General features: G+C 45.2%; 2 protein-coding genes across 3 annotated transcripts in view; both read right to left on the bottom strand.

Moving 5' to 3' along the window:
• Positions 1 to 10,982: 10,982 nt before the first annotated feature.
• Positions 10,983 to 20,408, bottom strand: part of GPRASP2 (G protein-coupled receptor associated sorting protein 2) — a 90,583-nt gene continuing 81,157 nt past the window's right edge. Inside the window, exons 1-2 of one of the 2 annotated variants that reach the window (XM_058536399.1) lie at positions 14,584 to 14,604; positions 10,983 to 14,266 (exon numbers count right to left, since the gene is read on the bottom strand). In XM_058536399.1, coding sequence (XP_058392382.1) covers positions 11,324 to 13,936 — 2,613 coding nt within the window. In that variant the 5' untranslated portion in view covers positions 13,937 to 14,266; positions 14,584 to 14,604 and the 3' untranslated portion in view covers positions 10,983 to 11,323. Of the gene's footprint in view, positions 14,267 to 14,583; positions 14,605 to 20,408 lie in introns of those variants that run through there. The other variant, XM_058536398.1, reaches the window with a different exon arrangement.
• On the bottom strand, positions 14,098 to 16,934 carry LOC131400328 (uncharacterized). Its single transcript, XM_058535094.1, has 7 exons — positions 16,790 to 16,934; positions 16,280 to 16,628; positions 15,637 to 15,723; positions 14,978 to 15,084; positions 14,788 to 14,868; positions 14,584 to 14,665; positions 14,098 to 14,266 (listed from the first exon to the last, which is right to left on the bottom strand). The coding sequence occupies exons 1-7, from the start codon at positions 16,932 to 16,934 to the stop codon at positions 14,098 to 14,100; spliced, it is 1,020 nt and encodes a 339-aa protein (XP_058391077.1).

Below are 20,408 nucleotides of genomic sequence, written 5' to 3'. Positions count from 1 at the left end.
TTAAGGCCAGACCGCCCCGGAGGTTCTGGGTGGGAGCCCTCCCAAGTTCTTGTTTCATTGCCTCATGGGGCTGCGGAGAGGAGGGAGGTGGGAGGGGGCTCCCATGGAGGCCTCACCACTGCCCCTCTTCCAGAGGAAGGCAGACCTAGACCTCTAAGGAAACAAACCACTGGTCTGTGCCCAGAGTCCTTCTTTCTGCCACAATGCTTGCTTTCTCATTCGAAATGGTAACACACTTGACAATTTCGTGGTCCCCACAGTTGCCCAAGAAAGAGGCCTTTCCTTGTCAGGACCCACACCGGGTCATACAACCCTCTTTCTCTGTTGCCCCACAGCCAAGTGTCAGGCACCAGGTAGGGCTGGTCCTGGCTCCTCTTCCACTGTTCTGTCCAGTCTTCTCTGGCAGTCACATCCAAGCTCTGCTGACCTTTGGCAGTGTGGAAATGTGGCAGAGATTACAACCAACTTGGATCTCAGCCACTTGCCATACACACCTGTTTAGTTTATCCAGTAGAACTGTTAACATAGTAATCATACTTATTTTAAATTCCCTGTCTGATAATTCGAAAATCTGCATTATATCTGAGTCTGGTACTGATTCTTGCTTTGTATCCTCAAACTGCTTTTTCTTGCCTTTTAGTATTCCTCATAATTTTGTGTTGAAAGCTGGATATGATGTATTAGGTAATAGGAACTGACGTAAATAGAGCTTTAGTGAGAAGTTTTATGTTAAGCTGGTTAGCAGTTAGGCTGTGCATAATGTTTTCTGTAGCTGTAGGTGTCAGTCTTCAAATTCCTCTAGTGTCCTTATTTTTCTCTCCCCTCTTAACTTTGGGCTTTCCTAATTACTCATCGCAGAGAGAGTATGCATCTTGTAGCTCCGTTAGCTGTACTCTTGTTATTATACTGGAGGGTTGTTAGTATGATGATAATGTGTGGAGGAGAGGAAGTGTTCTATAATCTTAAGATTAAATTCCAGTCTTTTGTGGGCCTGTGTCCTTAGGCTGTGACTTCACAAGTGTTTCTTAGCTTCCTTCTCCCCCTTATGTGAAAATGGAAGGCTAGAGTGAGCTGGCAAGGAGGATTGCCTCTCCCTCAGCTGGGATAAGGCTCTAGGAATGTCTTTTCCACCGGAGAGAAGGCCTTTGTTATAGAGAAGGCTCTGAGTGTATTTCACAAGAGTACACTTCCCCTCCCACTGCCAGAGCCCTGAAGGGATCTTTCTGGAATCATCACTGTGAGAACCTGTCGAGTTCCTGGAGGTAAAGCTTTTAGACTTTTAAGACTGCAGGTCCCCATGGGATCTCTCACTGTCATACTATTCCACACTCAGTCTCCAGCAGTTTGTCAAAATTAGCGCTTAAGTGTTCTTACCTGTTTGTCTGTAGCAGTTTCTGCTCTATGTAAGGAGAGTCTGTGCCTCTCCAGATTTCTCTTTTCTCCAGAATTTGGGGTGGTCATTTGCCCTGTGACTTCAGTTCTCTGATGGGTCTAAGATAAGTCATTGATTCTCAGTTTGTTCAGCTTTTTTTCTGGTTACAAGTTCAGGAGCAATGATTTCCAAGCTCTTTACTTGTCAAAACTGAAACTGGAAATCTGGCCTATGGACTTTAACAGGGTAGCTAAAGACTAGTGAACACAGCTTTTGTCTTCTTTTTTTCAGCTGAACTTCAGATCTGGGAATAAAGTTGCCCTTGAAAACCTAGCTGCTGCATAAATATTAGCTCTTTTCCCTCCCAGGTGCAGAAAATTTACGGGCTCCCTGAACCTGGCATTTCAGCCCCCAAATTCCTTACCTGGAATGTAGATTAGAATTCAAACTTCTTGAATCAAAGTTCCTGGTGGTGAAGTCTGAGCAACTGTGATTTAACGCTAGGAGAAAAAAGTCATCTCTGTCACCACAAAGAGGCAGTACACTATATTACTAGGTACTTGCTTAGACTAGAGTGACGAGTTTCTAAGCCCTGGAAGCACTTTCTAAAAGGCGGCTGCATGGTGGAGTAGGGAGTCTCTCCTCTGAGCTCTACTCTGGGACTTGGCCAGACTTCAGAGCCAGGCAGTCCAAAGTCTGAATAGAGACTTTGCCACTATTTGTGTCACTTTGAAAAAGGTACTTAATGTTTTTATAATGCAAGTTAATTCATCCCTCAAAGAGGGCTGGTAATAACTACTTCACTGGATTCTTGTGCACACTAAAATGAGAAACTATCTGATATTCTGAAATACCTCCATGTATCAAGTCCTTTCTAGTTCCTTTTAAAATTGTGATCTAGTCATATTATGAGGTCGGCTGGGGAAAGTAGGAAAGAGTGGATGAGAATTCCATGGTGGCTTTTAGAGGGCATAATTGCTAAGACATTGCCACTGTGCTCTTTGTCACTGTAACCTCAGTGCTTTGTATACTCTGTGTTGCTTACCATAACCCCTTACTAAAAGAGTGTCTTTTTGCATAAGTGTGTCTCCCTCCTCCTTGTAGTCATGTACCACAGGGAGGCTGATCCCAGCGCCAAGGATGAGTCGGCTTGGTCTAGGGGTAATCCATCCCCTTGGTACTCTCTGGTTCAGGAAGGGGTAGTGATTTAACTCTGCTCAATGAGACATTAAGAGAAGATTGCAGGCCATCAGGAAAGATTGTCTCCTTTTCTTCCTCAGGAAGTTGCTTGACTCCTACGATTGCTGCAGCCATCCAGCCTCCAGCCTCAGGATGGAAGTTGATATTGTGAATGGCAGAAGAAAGAGATGGAAGAAAGCTGAGTCCTTAGCTGAATTAAATAACCATCAAGGCTGCCCTGCCTGAGTACTTCCAATCTGTGGATAATAAATTCCCTTATTAAGTTAGTTTTAGTTGAGTTCCTTGTTATATGAAAATGGAACAACCCTAAACGATACGTATGCTCAGGCACAAAACAACTTTTCAATGAGTAATAGTTCCTGACTTTTGTCCCTCAGTGAGCACCCACCTCTTAAAACCAGTGGCAGAACAGAGGTCTGACAACTGTGATTGGCTTCTGTTTTGTATTGAAAAAGAAAGCTTCAGGCAGAAAACTTAAACCCTTACTTATCTAGGGGGTTCAGAGGTACATTAAATACTTGAGCTTGATGGTGCTCAGGGCAGGCCACCCCAAGATGCACCACTCTGGTATGTGGATTATTTTGAGCTGAAGACCATAAAGACTCAGAAAACTCAGGAAGAACATTTGAGTTTCCCCTCCCAAACTGCCTAAAGAATTTAACATTAAAAGATCTGTTTCAGGAAGGAGTTACTATCATGATGGCTGTAATATAATGTAAAATAGATGTTACAATAGGAAAGGCACCAAGCCCCTCATCAAAAATTCTGTCTCTCCTTAGCCACATTCTCTATAGGTGGCCATGAAAAGAGTTGTCAGACAAACATTTGCATTTCTATCTCCATGTGAATTGTCTTCTTCCCCTCTGAAATCCCAAACCACTACCCACCCCCAACACCTTCCTGGCCTTTAGCTACAATACTTAAGCAAGCAGTTTAGACAGAAGGACGAGCTGCTCATTTCTGAGTTTCTCCCATGTATACATATTGTTAAACTTGGTATTATTTTCTCCTGCTAACCTGTCTTGTTAATTATTTGGCCAGCCATACGAACCTTAAGGGAAAGGGCAGAGGGGGATTCTCCCTCTTCCCCTACAAGCTCATAAATAAGCCTAGTTTCAATTCAGAGAGTCATTGTCAGAAAGTGCACTCTTGTGAAATATCCATAATGTAAAGATACCAGAGGTTATCTGATTTCAATTCAGGGGACTACACTGAGGTTGAGAAAGATTAATTCATAGTGTCAACACTCAGAAAAGTTTGGTTAACTTTTCCCAGGTGCACTGCCCTAAGCAACACAGGTATAAAAAAGGTAGATATTTGGGATTTATCAAGAGCTGGGATTTTGCCAGGACAGTGGAGCCAGGCACTAGAGCATGAAGTAGGAGAGTAGTAAAAATGATGGACAGTGATGGACCATTAAGTTGGGAAGGAAGGAAAAGCTGGAGTAGGCTGATACATAGGAATAATGGGATAAGGGACAGGAGGTCTAAGAACACTCAGGTTTACGTTTCTTTATGATGAATAAAGTGCTTTGCTACAAGCTATAAGGAACAGAAAATACGAGGATGATGATAGTGATGGTGATGATGGCAGCCTTTAGTGATAATTAGCACTAAGGCGATATAGATGTAGCATAGCGGTAACACATGTCGGCTCCAGATTCAAACTACAAAAGTTTGAATCTCAGCTCCTCGCTAACCAACTCAGTGAGCTTGGCCAAGTTACTTAACCAGTCTGTGCCTCAGCTTCCTCACATGTAAAACGGAGACAACAATAGCACCTACTCAGTAAGTTTGTTTTGAGGATTCAATAAGTTAATATTTAGAACCCTTAGAAGAATATCTGGCACATATAAAGCACCCAATAAATCTTAATAATAATAATTACTATTATAAGTAGGAAAAGGCTCAGATGTTGCAGTCAGACAGACTGAGGTGTGATTCACACTTCCAGAGTCTAAGTTTCTTCCTCAATGCTACCTGTCCCTCAACTAGTTCTTATTCATAAAAAAAGACTCCAGTATATGGTATAAAGAAACACATGCTAAAATAGGGAAAATAAAATACTACGTAAGTACACAGGATGGAGGAATTGCTTCCTACCAAGGGGCAAAGAGTAAGGGTGAGAGTATCAAAGACTTCAAACAGGCCCTATCATTTGAGCTAAGCCTACAAGGATGAATATGTTTCCCATGGGCAGAGAAAGGGTTGTGAGAGCACTGAAGATTGAGGGAACAGCCTTGGGTAAGTCACAGAAGTAGTAAAGCACAGAGTACAGTTGGGTTGGGAAATAGGAGATAGTCCACAAATAGCAATGTGGCTTGAGTGCAGGCAAAGTGGAGCAGGGCTTGGACTAGGATGAGGCACCTGAGAGTGAGTGCCTCCTTAAACTGTGTTCTGATCTCATTCTAGTCCTGGCCCTGACTTGGAAAAATATGTTAGGAGATGGAGATGGAAAGGTGGAATTGCATGGAAGGGTGCAGGGCCTTGAAATCCCCCATAGTATTTTATAGATGAGATCTCATTTAAGGTTGCTCTTTTGAAATTGAGGGCAGAGTAGAGGGTCCATGTGTGCTAACAGTCCAGCTGTGCTGTAAGAAGATACTTTTCTTTCATTCATGACTGGACAGATGACAAATCCAATCTAATTTTATTCCCAGGCCACAACATTTTAGGTCAAGTGACATCTGAACAGGCCCTGATATTTATTACATGAGATAGCCCATAATATGTACCCAGAAAGGGCAGAAACAAAAGGGCCATATGAGTGATGAGGTTTTTACTTTACATGCCACGAAAAAACTGAAGGATGATCCTGGCCCCTTCAAGTCCTACCCAAGGAGTGATCAGAAGAGACATAATCATCTTCATGCTTGGACACACACACACACACCCACTTACCCTGCCCTTTGGCTGAGATTGAAAAAAATCCACAGGCGTGAGTTGGTTAAGTATCTGCTTTGGGATGCACCTGGGACTTAAGAGTTATCTGGTCAGGCCACCACGTGAAGTTCCATGAATATAAATGCAGTACTCCGAACAGGAATTCTACGCTTAGGAAGCTCTGATAAGAAAAAAAAAGATTATAGAGAACTTGAAAAATCATCTAAATTGCAGGTGCATGCCACAAAAACGTATGCTGCTTTTTTCACCCATAATACACTGGTAGGCTCTGCCTCCTTCATTTTAACTTGTTTATGTATGGTGCATAGGATCAGAGGTAGGTTTACAGATTTTAATCTAGGGGTGGCTGCTAAAAATAGGGATGAGTGACACCATTGTTCTGACAGCAATTCTTTGACACCAACTACCTAGAGTTAAGCATCACGCTCCACAGGTTTAAGAGTGCAGTTCCCAATGATACTGCCCCCACTTCAGATCAGATGCCAGTTACAAGTCTTGGGGGGCCACCCATACTTCTGACCGAAGAGTTATAAATTCAGGGGTTCCCAGGACACCCTCAGGTTTGAGAATTTACTAGAAGAACTCACAGAACTCACTAAAAGTGCTATGCTTAGGATTATAGTTTTATTATAAAGGATATATATAGAAGAAAGTCTGGAAGGGTCTTAGACACACAGCTTACATGACCTCTTCCCATGGATTCAGGACACATCACCCTCCCTGGCTATCAGTGTATTTATCAACCAGGAAGCTCCACTGAGCCCTGAGTTTTCACTGGAGTTTCATTACCTAGGCATGATTGAGTAAATCATTGGCCATGTGATTGAACCCAAAATCCAGCCCTCCTCCCCTCTCTGGAGTTGGGGGTTGGCCTAAAGTTCCAACTCTAATCACATGGTTGGTCTTTCTGGTGACCAGCCCACATCCTGAAGCTATCTATCCCAGGGCCCACCATAAGTCAGCTCATTAGCATAACAAAGACACTCCTATCACTCAAGAAATTCCAAGGCTTTTTGAAGCTTCCTGCCAGGAACCTGGGACAAAGATTAGATATATTTTTTCTTATACCACACCATGTTTGAGGTATTCTCTTTTGTCAAACTCTAAAAAGACACAGACAAGAGACAACAGAGCTTGAGGGGAAAGGCCATAACCTGAACATTGGTCCCAATACTTATATTACCAGAATTCTAGAGCATGAAGGGAAGAGGATAATAAGAGGCAAGGGGTAAGAGAGGAAGAGGCAGTCCTAGGCTTCAATCTCTGTAATTTGCCCACTGCTCAATCCTAGCTTTTAAATGGAAACAGGAGGGCCTAAAGTAGTATTTCAGCATAGTTTCAACTTTATACTGAGTATAAAAATAAGGACATTAGTGGGCTTAGAAAAATTCTTATTTCTTAGTGACACTTTGCTAAACTGCCTTGGTATCCAGTGGATGCATCAGGGAGGAATTTTCAGTTAGAAAGAGAACAAGGACATACCAAGGGCTGCCACCTAGGATGAGACTGTTCAGGCCCAGGGCAGGCCACCCCAAAATATCCCACAATAGCATGTGATTATTTTGAATTAAAGATACTTGAGAAGCAAAAAGAGCATTCTGACCCTCCTGTCTCTGTTCCCCCTGAAAGCGGGAAATAAATCTCCCACGTGAAAGGTGCTCTCCCTGCATCCTTATCACCAGAGCTAGGGAATTCAGGGCTGAGAAGCCTGCATAAACAAACCTTGCAAATTTACTATGATAAATAAATGGCAAGCGATAGGATATTGGAGTATATGAGGAAGCCATTTGGTGTAAAACTAATTCGGCCTAACCTTGTTTTTCCAAAAGGGCCTGATGTGGCCTTTGAACATGCATTGTATATCTGCTTTAAGCATCTACCATTTCCCAAAGACAAGAACAAATGCCCTTAAGATAAGGATGCAACTTCCCACACATTGGCATTTCCTTAAGGATAAACATTTCTCCCTAGCCTAGGATTTGATTGCTGCACTCATCCTGTGACCACTAAGCTTAAGACAACAGACCTGCTACCTGCTGTGTCCATCAATCACTGTGTCTCGTGACTATTGTAAAAGGGACATTGCAATCATATGTGATACATGCTCTTTGACAGTATATAACCACTCTATATACCCCCACTTCTTTGGAGTGCTCCATTCCTTTGCCAAAGGACTCTCCTGGGCTACATGGTCCTCAAATTAGGCTCATAATAAACTCACCCCAATTTTGATTTATAGATTGGTTATGGATTATACGCATCGACAACTACCTCAAACCTAAACTCTGCTTAAATTCCTCACTAACTGCATACCTCAAAATCTAAGTTTCTTTGTCCTGTCATTCCTCACAAATTTATTGTTTCTTTGTGTAAAAGATACATATATTGCCTGCTTTGTTCACTCTCCAAGCATCATTTTTCTATGATCTCTAATATATACTTATTAAACTGGGGTTTTCTCCTGTTAATCTGGTCTTGTGTCAATTTTATTATTAGTTCAGCCATAAGAACACAAGAAGGGTAGCAAGGGGATTTTCCCTGCCCCAACAAGAGCAAAGGAACAAGTCTTTAAGAAGTGGACAGAGAGCAAAACACAAGGAAGAGAGCAAGTGTCTGCAGAGGGGAATATGTGAAACAATCCATAAAGCAGTTTCTGTAGGTAGTTCCCAGAAAGACCTTCCTCTGAGGGCTAGGACAGCAGGGGGAGGGAGCCTCAGGAGTAGTAGCAACTTTTGTGTTCCTAGATGGAACGGAACTGCTGCCTGGGATAAGATCCAAGAATCCTCTTGGGGGTTGAGAAGCTTCCCAGTATCCAGTGAGAAATCCTATGTGAGGGGCCAAAGGCATCTAGGTTCCCTCCTCCTGAGTCTGTTGCCTCTTTCCTTCCCTACAGCTGGCCAGACTGAGGTTCATTCCTCTCTTGCATCTCCAGGCCGCTGGGGCCCTGGAGTAAAAGTCAGTCTTGTTCCCCTCTCAACACCTCCCCACCCCCAACTCGCCCACAATATGGAGCTCCGCCATCCCCACTGTCTGGAAGAGGGATTGTTTCCTCTACCAACAAATGCTGTCATTCTGGTCACCTGAGAGATTAGTTTTCAGGCGAGTGCAGCAGAGGCACGCACCACCCACCGCAACATCCCACAACTCCTCCCAGAGCAGTCTGTCAATCGGCAAGTGTGTGTCCTTCCTCTCCCTTTTCCGAGCCAACAGACCTCTATGCCTGCCCAAGTGAGCACGTGGTCACGTGACCGACCGTCAGCCCCACATGACTGAGCGCTCAGCTTGTGCGCTGCAGCCTGGCAGCACGGAGAACAAAATCTTCTGCCTCTGAGGTTGAGCTGCTTGCTAGAAGAACCTGAAGCTCCTGACCGTGGTAAAGATAGAGAGTGGGAAGGAAGGCTGGATTTGGAGCCAAAGCTTCCAGTGCTAGACCTAGGCCTTGCTCTGCAGGAGCACAGGGCTGGCCAGGAACACTCCATGAGGAGTTTGGAGACGAACCGACTTAGATCTGTATAAACTTGGGCGACATGTTAAAACACACACACAGGCTCTGTCTTGAAAAATACCGATAGGAAAAACATTCAAACTCCGATTTCTACCACCACAATGATCCCTGTTAACACTTGCTGTTTGTGAGAAGAGGAGGCAAAACTGTCACTTTTGTCCTATTTCATAATCCTTGAGTACTAGAATCGGGTAGGAAAATAGAGCATGTTGCACTGACAGAAAAATTATACAAAACCTGGGAAAAGACAACAAGGGTTATTGGATATTATTTCAGTGCAGTGCTGGGCTTCCCTTTCCATTGATCGAACACGTTTTCAACCCTGAGATGCTGATGTTAACTTGTAGATATTTTGTCCAATAGATATGGAAATGATTCATGTACTGCAGAACAGATAACAATGGCTACAATTTATTGCCCTTAAGATATTAACCAGTTTTGTATTTAACCCAGCAATGTTATCCTAATATTTATTTTCTACGTGTGTATGAAATTTAATATACATATTTTGTCTATTATATTGTGTATATTGTATACACATATCTCCTTCAATCATTTTTATAATCTTAGCAGTTGTTCATTAATTGTATTGAAAAAAATCTTTCACATATTCATTTCTAATTTACGAGTCATAATTTTATCTTTTCAAAAATTAATAGCATCCTCAGACAAAACAGAAATAACATTTTCACCATGTCTAAATATAATAAAACATATATTTCCCACAAGTCTTGATTCCCTCCCCAAACCAACTCTATCTTTGACTTCTGCAATTCTTCTGTCTGAAGCTATGGTATGATCTTTTTACTTATTATTGTGGAAAATACACATAAAACTTACCATTTTAACCATTTTAAAGTGTACAATTCAGTGGCATTAAGTAAATTTGCAATGTTGTACAACCATCGCCACTATCTACTTCCAGAACTTTGTTGTCACTCCAAAGGGAAATGTTTTTTTAAATGTAATAGTTATGTAAAAAAGTTGACATCTTTGTACAATCAAGACTAATATAAAACTTAGCAACTATGGCAATTTTATTTTTCATTAAAACCTTTTATCTAAAAAGCTAGTCTTGCAGAAGTCTTATTCCTTTCCAACTTTTCTAAATGATTTTCTCTCTAAAAATTCTTTTTTAACACTTTATTTATATAACTGTATCCTCTCCAACATGTCCATCTATAACTTGAGCCACTAGATGTAAGCATATTAAAAGAAAAATCATGTCAACTTTTATATATCCCCAAATGCCTGTCGCTGAAAATTTTTTTAGCATGGTATATTTTATTCAAGACTATGGAATATGAAATGTCTTAGAAAGTCATATTGTAATTGCATAGAAATTGTGTCTATTTACACATAAATTTCTAAAATGGGGTCTATCTAGTTTTCCATAGATGATGTCACATTCTTCTCTATTTCATCAAATATAAAGGCATCAGGGTAATTTCATGCCAATAAATATATCATTTTTAATAGCTGCATGATATTTCCTTGAACTAGGAACACAAAGTAAATCTTATTCCTGACTCCATTTAACCGGTGTGCTATTCTACTCTTTCACTCTTTAAGTGGCACTGAAACAACACATATACTATGAGTAGTAAAAGGTGCAGATTTGGCCGACTTGGATCTCCAAACTCGCCTCATTCCAACTGTATCCCTCACTAAACTTGTCTCACCTATTTCAGGCAGACAGGGTACATCCATACTACTAGAACAGATTTTCCAATTACACCCTTTTCTTCACACCACCATTGTTCACCTCCAAGAATGACCTAATGGTTTGTCTTATCTTACCCTTCAGTGACCAATTTAAGTGGGTCTTTCTTCGCTGAAGCATTCCTCACATACTGTAGACCACAGTAATCTCTTCCTCCTTAAGCTTCGGGAATGGAGTTTTCCAATGAGGGTATGTTTTTCATATTATTCATTATCTATGTTTGTTAAGTATGCAATGTATCTGCACCTGTATTTTAAACTGAAGAAATGTCACTTCTGCCAATTTTCACATAGAACTTTATTGAAAACACAGACTTGAATAGAGAACCATATGTTTAAACAACAAATAGCAGGGTAGCTTACACAGGTGACTCAGTTCATTGGAAGCTCAATACTGAAAAAATACTGCAATCTGGACAGTAAGACAAATATCAACAAATGTGTTTTCAGCTCTAATATTCATTTGGCATCCACAAAATAATCCAGCTCAAAGCAAGAATTGGACAAAGTTAACATCAGAATTAAAAATATGTTACACATAAAACCAGACAGAGAAGACCAAAGCACTACTCAGGGTTCTTTGGGAACATAAGGCTGATGAGAGGCAGGTGGTTAATCATATTAGCTTTGTTGTCCCACCTCAGGATCATTTTGATTGTCTATTTGGACTTGTAGTTCCTTAGCTAACTTCTCAAATTCATGGAATGCAGAAATAAGTGGCTCAAGACTGAAATCATCATCAATTAAAGCCATTGTTCCATTTTTTATAATATTACTGATATTCTGAAACATTTTAATAACAATTTGAATATTTTCATTTGTCTCTTCTATGTTAAAGAGACCCACAAATATTGATAGAGCTTTGGCACTGAACAGTTTTTTTGCCACTAGAGCATTTCCAGACAAATTCAATAGCATTTTCAGAACGTGAAACTTGGTTCTTGCGTTGCCTGTGCTTAATAAGGAGAGAAACCCAGACACATAATTGGCAACCAGTGTGTGATAGTCAGCAGTTGAAGTGAGGTGTCTAAGCATCCTTAATCCAAGCAGCTGCTCAGGGGAACCCACGCTATGAGCAAGAGTTTCCTCACACACTTGACATACGAATGTCTCAATCATGTTTAAATTTGGATAAGGCGGAGCCATGTGAATCATATTTTCCAAAAAACTTGTCCTAACTCGGGAGGACGGATAATTGAGCAAGGTTTCAATAAGTGAGACAACACCTGAATCCCGAATGAAATCTCGGGTAAATTGAGAAGCACTTCTCATACCCATTGCAATTTTAGATATTTCATGAATAAAAGGATCTCGAATTTTGTCCATTAATAGAAGGAGTTCTTCAAACTCTCCAGTACCAATTTTAAGCTCACACTGTATGCAGCTGCAGGACCAACTCTCAGACTCTGCACTCTCCCTGGCCCTAAGATGCTCCCGAATTTCCCTCACTGACCGGTAGGAAGGATCGTACTGAAATGGGAACTCAGGCTCAGGCTGACCAGGCTGAAGCAAAGATTCCTGCTCTTCCCCTTCTGGAGTAAGTTCCACATTCTTGGGCTTTCCCTCAAACATTTCAGAGAATACAGATGCTGCTTCTTCAGAAATTCTAAAGGAGCTTGGGGATGGGAAGCCAACCACATGACAAGGACCAGGTTTGAATTCAACAGTGACCTCTTCCCACGTTTGGGGCCTGGATGATACATTAATTTCCTCCTCAACCGAATTTCTGAACCTGGAGCTAGCCTTGTACACAGGACTGGGATTCAGGTCAAAGCAGGCCTCATCTCTGTCCCAGAACCAGGACCCAAATATTGCCTCTTCTTCAGACTCTGGCCTGGCCTCTTCTCTGGCCACAGCCCCCAAACTGGACTTTTCCTCAGTCCAGAACAAGGATCCACCAATGGCTCCCTCCTCAGACCCTGGCCTGGATTCACAGATGGCCGAAGCCCCAGCTTCCATACCGGCCTCTTTCTCTGCCCAGAACCAGGACCCAATAATGACTTCCTCCTCAAACCTGGGCTCTTGTTTGACCCTGTCACTGTTATTAACATCTTTCTGGGCCCTGGGCTTTAAGTTAGTATTAGGCTCTTCCTTGTCTCTAGCCCTGAATTTACTATTAGCTTCTTCTCCAGGCAAAAACCAGGACTCCTTATAGTACTCGTCTTCAGACTCCGATTCAAAAAAGTCCTCTCTCTTTGTCCTAAGCTTGGACCTGATATTAGCCTCTTCCCTAACTCTGGGCCTGAACAAGGTATTGGTATTTTCTCCAGCCCACAAGCAGAATGGGTTGCCAGACTCCTCCTCAGATCCAGACCAGGAATCAATATACGGATCTTGCTTGGTTCTGGGCCTGGACCTGGGGTTAGGCTGATGTTTAGCCCTGTGCCTGGACCTGGTATTAGCCTCTTCCCTGGGCCATGATCTGATACTGGCCTCTTCTCCAGCCCAGAAAGAAGACATCGTAGAGGTTTCATCTGCTGACCAGAACCCAGACTCATTAGAGGCCTCCTCTCTGGCCCTGGGCCTGGGATAGCACCAAGATCCCATATTAGTTTCCTCCCCTGGTCCAAACCAGGGTTGGATTCCTGTCTGAACCTGGGAGCCAGGAAAAGTCTCAGTGTCCACATTGACCAGTTCCCTATTCACACACAGGGCCATAGGTTTAGCTACTGACCCAGACTCAGTACCGACCAGTGGCCAGGCTACGGCATGGGTCTGGGACATGCCTTCTGTTTGTGACATCGCCTCAGCCCCATACTCAGTCTGGGCCCAAGCCTGGGCATCATCCTTGGGCCTTGACCCAGGGATTGCCTTGGCCTCAATCTTAGGACGTGCCCCACCTACTGCCCTGGCCTCAGTTTTGGGCCTTGCCCCAGCCATTGCCTGGGACTCAATTTTGGGCCTTGCCCCAGCCACTGTCTGAGGCTCAGTTTTGGGCCTTGCCCCAGACACTGCCTGAGGCTCAGTTTTGGGCCTTGCCCTAGTCATTGCCTGGGACTCAGTTTTGGGCCTTGCCCCAGCCACTGCCTGAGACTCAGTTTTGGGCCTTGCCCCAGACATAGCCTTGGACTCAGTTTTGGGCCTTGCCCCAGGCATTACCTGGGCCTGGCTCCTAACCTTGGGTCTAACCACCAGTGGGACTTCATTCTCTCTCTCAGCCCCACCCCCAACCTCTTCTCCAGGCTTCTTTTCAGGCTTAGCCTGGGCGCCAGGCTCAATCTCGGCCCCAGTCATAGCACAAGTTACAGAAGAGACTCAGATAAATACTCCTACCCCAGTCTCAGCCTCTACCACAGGATCCGTCACAGTTTTTTATCTTCACACTCTGATCCTTCAGTGATTCAGGAGGCGATAGAGTTGGAAACAAGAGTTAAAGTCAATCGCCAGTCCAGCAGTCAATCAGCCTCCTTCTCAAACACAACCTCAGCCAATATTACAGACAGAGTGCAGCAGAAGCACAACCAAGCTGGGGGAGGATGGATGGTTCCCGGGTGGGTGCAGACCTGTAGAGGGTGGTGGTCAGCAGCAGTTCCAACACCACCAGAGTTGCCACTGGAGGTGGATCTAGGGAGAGAGAATGACGTGGGACCTTGAGTCTCTTCCAATTCTGTCACTCCATGCAGAGACTCACAGAGACTGGGCCTTGAATGCTTGGTGAGATAGTTGGACTATTAGAAAGTCTTTCTGTCACCCTTATTTCACCCACATCCTTCACCCCAGAGCTGCCACAGTACTTTGCCTGCCACAAAACAGCTGTGAGGTTGGAGGTAAAGTGTACTGGCAATGGAAGAGGCTGAGAACCCCCAGACTAGAACCTAATCACTCTTTGGTCTGTGTTGGTCTCCACTCCCAGCCCAAGTTGTACCCACTCTCATACCAACCTGCATTGATGGGGTGCAATTAATTTCCCTTCCTTGCCTTGTTCCAGTGGAATTACAGCCCTATAGCAGACAGCAGGCTGTCCTACAGACAAGTAAACATACAAGAGAAAATGGAGTCTGAATGCTTGGTTGACAGACAGACACCCTGACCCCTGATGTAAACATCTCTCTTTCTGTTTAACGGTCCAATTTGTGTAACGTTACCTGTCTCCTGATCCCTGCTCTCAAGTCTTCTCCTCCCATTCACAGCCCAATCCACAACTACCCCAATATTCCTAATAGCTCCTGCAGGAAATGGACAAGGGATGCTGCAGCACTGTGCAAATCTGGCAGAGAGTAGAACAGGAGAATCAAAGACACCCAGTTGAATCAAAGATATCTGCCATGATCTTACTCTGTAGCTGTCCCCTGCATTGCCCTTCTTCACAGCAACCTCCAGAGATTTGAACCAGTCTCTTCCTCCTTTCCTTCCCTGCAGAGGTGATCAGCCTTAAAGCAGGCCTACGGACAAACAGACAAAAATGTAAGGCAGTCAGGAGACATGGCAGCAACCGAGTGCTTGGTGGACAAACCAACACCAAGCATGGAAGTCCATATATTATTTGTCTTTCAACATTTACAGTCCACTTGGTAGAATATTCTCATTTCATTTAGGCTCTCTGTTGCAGGGTTCTAGAAAATGACATCTCTTGACGTCACACTGTTCCCATTGCTCACTCTCCAATTCTGAGGATTCACCACTAGGTGCACTACATCCCTTCGCCTTGCGCAGCATAAATTGGGGGAATGGCGCCCGCATATTCTAGAAAACAGGTTGTGCAGTGGTATTTGTAATTATGAGTTCTGTCTCACTCTCACCTCCAAGCCCATCTTTTCCTGCCCCCAATTTTGGGTGGCGGTGATGGAAGAAAGCAAGGGAAGTGCCTAGAAAGCTGGTAGAGAGAAAAATTTGAGGAGGTACTCCTGGATGCCTGACCTGCTCTGGTCGCAGTCAGCCCACCCCCATTCGGCTCTCCAGTCAATGGCGGCTGCCCACCCCCCATCCCCACACACCTCCAGAAATCCAGGCAACTTTCCTGCTCCTCCTTGCTCGCAAGTGTCTCCTCTACAGATGCACCCTGCAGCCTGAAGTCGCCAGACCTACCGCGCAGACAGGAGACTTCGGCATTAACGAGGCGCCTGTGGGAAGGGACAGCACCCAGGACGCGGGGCCCAACAGGCCCCTTTCCAGAATCAGGGCCCAGAGCAGCCCACACCACTGTCCCGCTCCGCCGGCTCGGCGCAGAGCTCGGACACCACCCCCGCCCCGCCGGCCTCCACGGGCGCCCCCCGACCCAGCTCTCGCTCCGCTCCGCCATTTCTCCCGCAGCAGGCTCCCCCACAGCCCTCTCCCAGCACAGACACCGTCGAGGGCGGGGCGCGGGCGCCCGGAAAGCCGGCTCGGGAGCGCCGGGCGCGATTCGCCTCCAGAGGATCCGCGGGAGTCTCTCGGGCCAGCCCCTGCGCCCTGGCCCCGGCCCGCGCCGGTGGCCGCCTCCTCAGCGCCAGGGGTCCCCCGGCGCTGCGCACCTCTCTCAGCGACCGGCTCCGACCGGCTCGTCTCCTCCTTGCCAGGCTGCCAGGGTCTGGAGGGCGGGCTGGAAGCCGGTCGACAGTGGGGGACCACCCCCGCGCCCCCCACGACACCCCCACTTGCCTCTCTAGGCTCAGGGCCCAGGTCGTCGGCCTCCCCCTCCTCTCGGAGCTCCTCACTCGGAGTCCCACCGCTTTCCGCGCAGTCAGATTTCCAAGAGGCGGCCCGCCCCCCGCACCGCTGCACCAAAACGGGCAGGGGCTGCGCAGGATGCGGCACGAACAGCTCGCGGCGAGGGGTGTCGGGAAGGGGGGCGGAGGGATACGGCACGAATGGGCTCGACGCCCCCTCCCAGGCCCACCGTAGTTCCGACCCAGAGGGGGCGGGGACGGGAGGAGCTCCAGCCCGAGGGGCGGGCTAACACCAGCCTGCCTCAGTAGCCCTCCGCGGCCACCTACGTGGCGACCACCCCCTCATTGCCGGCACTACGATATAGGGGACCGGCGGGTGGTTGGCGCTGGGGGCCAGGATCGGGAGGAGCCGCGCTGGAGGGAGCAGCGGATGGATACCAACCGCCCCTCAGTGTCTGTGGTGTGTGTGTGTGAACCCCCCGACTGCTCCGAGTGTGCCCACCGCCCCCTCCCCACCCGCCCGCCATCCTTCCGGAACGCTGATGGGAGAGGGGCTTTGAGGACCGCAGGCTGGGAGGGGAGAGGCGATTTAAGGCCAGACCGCCCCGGAGGTTCTGGGTGGGAGCCCTCCCAAGTTCTTGTTTCATTGCCTCATGGGGCTGCGGAGAGGAGGGAGGTGGGAGGGGGCTCCCATGGAGGCCTCACCACTGCCCCTCTTCCAGAGGAAGGCAGACCTAGACCTCTAAGGAAACAAACCACTGGTCTGTGCCCAGAGTCCTTCTTTCTGCCACAACGCTTGCTTTCTCATTCGAAATGGTAACACACTTGACAATTTCGTGGTCCCCACAGTTGCCTAAGAAAGAGGCCTTTCCTTGTCAGGACCCACACCCGGTCATACAACCCTCTTTCTCTGTTGCCCCACAACCAAGTGTCAGGCACCAGGTAGGGCTGGTCCTGGCTCCTCTTCCACTGGTCTGTCCAGTCTTCTCTGGCAGTCACTTCAAGCTCTCCTGACCTTTGGCAGTGTGGAAATGTGGCAGAGATTACAACCAACTTGGATCTCAGCCACTTGCCATACACACTTGTCTAGTTTTCCCAGTCATTCCTGGAGAAGGCCCCATCGTGCACCCACTTCCTCAAGACAGAAACCTGGTGGTTCTTGAATCCTGTACATTCATCCCTACCTCCTTCCTCTAGTCTTGAACCCCTCCTTTCTGCACTCCGTGGGGCAAACAGAGCAATGGTGCGTAAGCACAACCAGGGGTGAGTACAAACCTGCTGGCACTGTTGCCCATTTTAAAACCCAATTAAATGGCACTCTCAGTGTGGTAGGCTGAATAAAGGTCCCCCAAAGATGTCCACGTCCTGTTCTCTAGAACCTGTAAATATGTGATGTTACATGGCAAAGGAGAATGAAGGTTGCAGGTGCAATTAAGATTGTGTGGGAGATCAAGATCTGGCCACCCTGGAATATATCTCTTTACCTTGATTGTTTTCTCTGACGGACATTTGACCTCCCCCACTAACTGCCTAAAGAATTTGACATAGTAACTCCTTCCTGGAACACATCTTCTATCTGATGGCTGTAATATAATGTAAAATAGATGTTACAATAGAAAAGGCACCAACAAGCCCATCTTATCAGAAGTTCTGTCTCTCTGGCCACATTCTCTGGATGGCCCTGCAAGGAGTTGCCAGATAAACATTTACATTTATAAGGGAAATCTCCATTTGTAAAGGTATCTCCCTCTCTGTATTGGGAAGAGGGGAAATGACCTCATTTCTAGAAACTTATCAATGTGGAAAGTGAGGCCTTAAATCTGCATAATAACCTTACTCCTGTTTACTGTGCTTTAGTGGTAATCTCCTGTAACTGACTCCCCCCACCCCCAACATCCTCCTTTGTCCTTAGCTGAACATGGTATTTAAGACGAGAATTTCTGCTGTTGTGTTGAGAAATGCAGTTTCCCTCGTTTCTCCCATGTATACATGTTATTAAACTGGGTATTATTTTCTCCTGCTAACCTGTCTTGTTAATTATTTGGCCAGCCATAAGAACCTTAAGGGAAAGGGCAGAGGGGGATTCTCCCTCTTCCCCCACAATTGCTAATCACCTGAATTTAAAATAAGATTACACTGGATTATCCTGGCCAATGCAATTGCAAGAGTACTTTAAATGTGGAAGAGGCAGGCAGAATAATCAGTGTGACGGTGAAGTAGCATGAGAAAGACTTGACAGGCCCACAGGTCCCTTGCTGGTTTTGAAGATGGAAGGAAGCCAGAGGCCAAGTAATGCCGGCAGCCCCCAGAAGCTGGAAAACACAAGGAAACAGATTCTTCCCAGAACCCCTGGGAGGAATGAAGCCCCGCCTTCACCTTTATTTTAGACCAGTGAGACCCTTTTCAGATTTCCAACCTCCAGGACAGTAAGATAATAAATTTTTGTTATTTTAAGCCACCAAGATTGTGGTAATTTGTTACAGCAGCAGTAGGAACCGAATTCACTCACCATCCTGATAAAGTCCATTCCCCTTGACTTTCTTTACTTGGGCTTCAGCTCCTGGGAGGATCAATTTTGGGGCTCATCTCTCACCACTATAACCACCCTCTCCAGCAATCCTCTTCTCTCCGTTTTCTAAAGAAGAGATTTTTGCAGTGGTCTTTGAGGCTTACTTGGAGAAAGTCGCTATTTGCTAAAAATCACTGATGTTTTTCAGGGTGAAAAGGGAATCGTATTCTTACCATGAATTTACAATTTGTTTTTAGATATTTATTATAACTCTGCAATATTTTGGTGACAGGAAAAAAACATCTGGAGACGATGCTATACAGTATGTGGAGACAATGGATGTCAATTTTCAGAGGAAGGCCTCTTTTACTGTACTATTTAAATAGGCTTTGCTGAATTGTGGACTTTTTTTCCTTTATTCCAAAGTATACTCTCTTGGGTGAATGCCAAGCTTGAGGAAGGGAGTTTGAGCTCTGCTGGTATCTGTGGGTGTGTGTGAATCTTTTGCCTCCCTGAACTGTTCCTTCTCTTTCTTAAAGTCTCTGGTGCTTTTCCTTCATTCAATAAATATATATGAGTACCTACTTTGTCCTAGGCCCTGTAGATACCGTAGAAACCAAAAGAAAAAAATATCTGTTCTCGAGGTTACATTTACTTGTAGTTTCTTTCTTATTCAATCTTATCCTAAAAGTTTACAGATATATCCAAAATCATACCAGCAGAAGCTTCTCTGATAATTCTGGACATGGCAGAATCTTGATTCCAAGATGTTTACTGACATAGGAGTGGACCTACCAATAGCTGGCAGATTTTACTGTGAGACTTTGAAATACCTGTTGGACAGTTTATTGTTAATTTTTTTAGAGAACAGGCACTATACTGATTAACATTTATTGAACTGAGAAAGGCCCTAGTTTAAGCTCTTTATGTATATTAGCTCACAATAATACTGGACAGTATGGACTATTATTAAAATATACTATTACTACCTTCATGTAACAGGTAGGAAACCAGCTCAGAAAGGTTAAGTTTTATCTTTAAAAGTCAGACAGAAAACAAAAGATTAAAAGGATGCTGACCTATGTCTGTCTGACTGCTAAGCAGTATTTGCTTCATCCTAAAATGGATTCCATTCTAACAGATTGCAGCAGCCAGGGTTCCACTCCCTAGTGCCTCCACTAGCACCTGTGTAACCCTGACTTATCCCTGAAATCTAAAGTTCAGAACCAAATAACCCCCAATCATTAAGCCTGGGATACAGAAACAGCTGTGCTGCTGCTTCATACCTACAGCTCTGCCCCAACCCCACTCCCACCACCCACATACATGCATGTGAACTTTCACCTTGGCATATCCCTTGCCTGTGCAGCTCGAATGATCTCCTCCTGCCCCACTCAATCACCATGGACGCAGACCTGTTTTTGTCCTTTCAGCTTCACTTGGCTCTTTTCTGTTGTCTTAATTTGCAATTCCATAATGACATATGATGTTGAGCATCTTTTCATATGCTTACTTTCCATCTGTGTGTGTGTGTGTGTGTGTGTGTGTGTGTATTTGTGTGTGTGTGTAAGGAAGACCAGCTCTGAGCCAACATCCAATGCCAATCCTCCTC

Source organism: Diceros bicornis, chromosome X (genome assembly GCF_020826845.1).
Source record: "Diceros bicornis minor isolate mBicDic1 chromosome X, mDicBic1.mat.cur, whole genome shotgun sequence".
Lineage (NCBI taxonomy): Eukaryota > Metazoa > Chordata > Mammalia > Perissodactyla > Rhinocerotidae > Diceros > Diceros bicornis.
The sequence above is the reverse complement of the archived record's forward strand: the minus strand, read 5'-3'. Positions and strand labels throughout refer to the sequence as shown.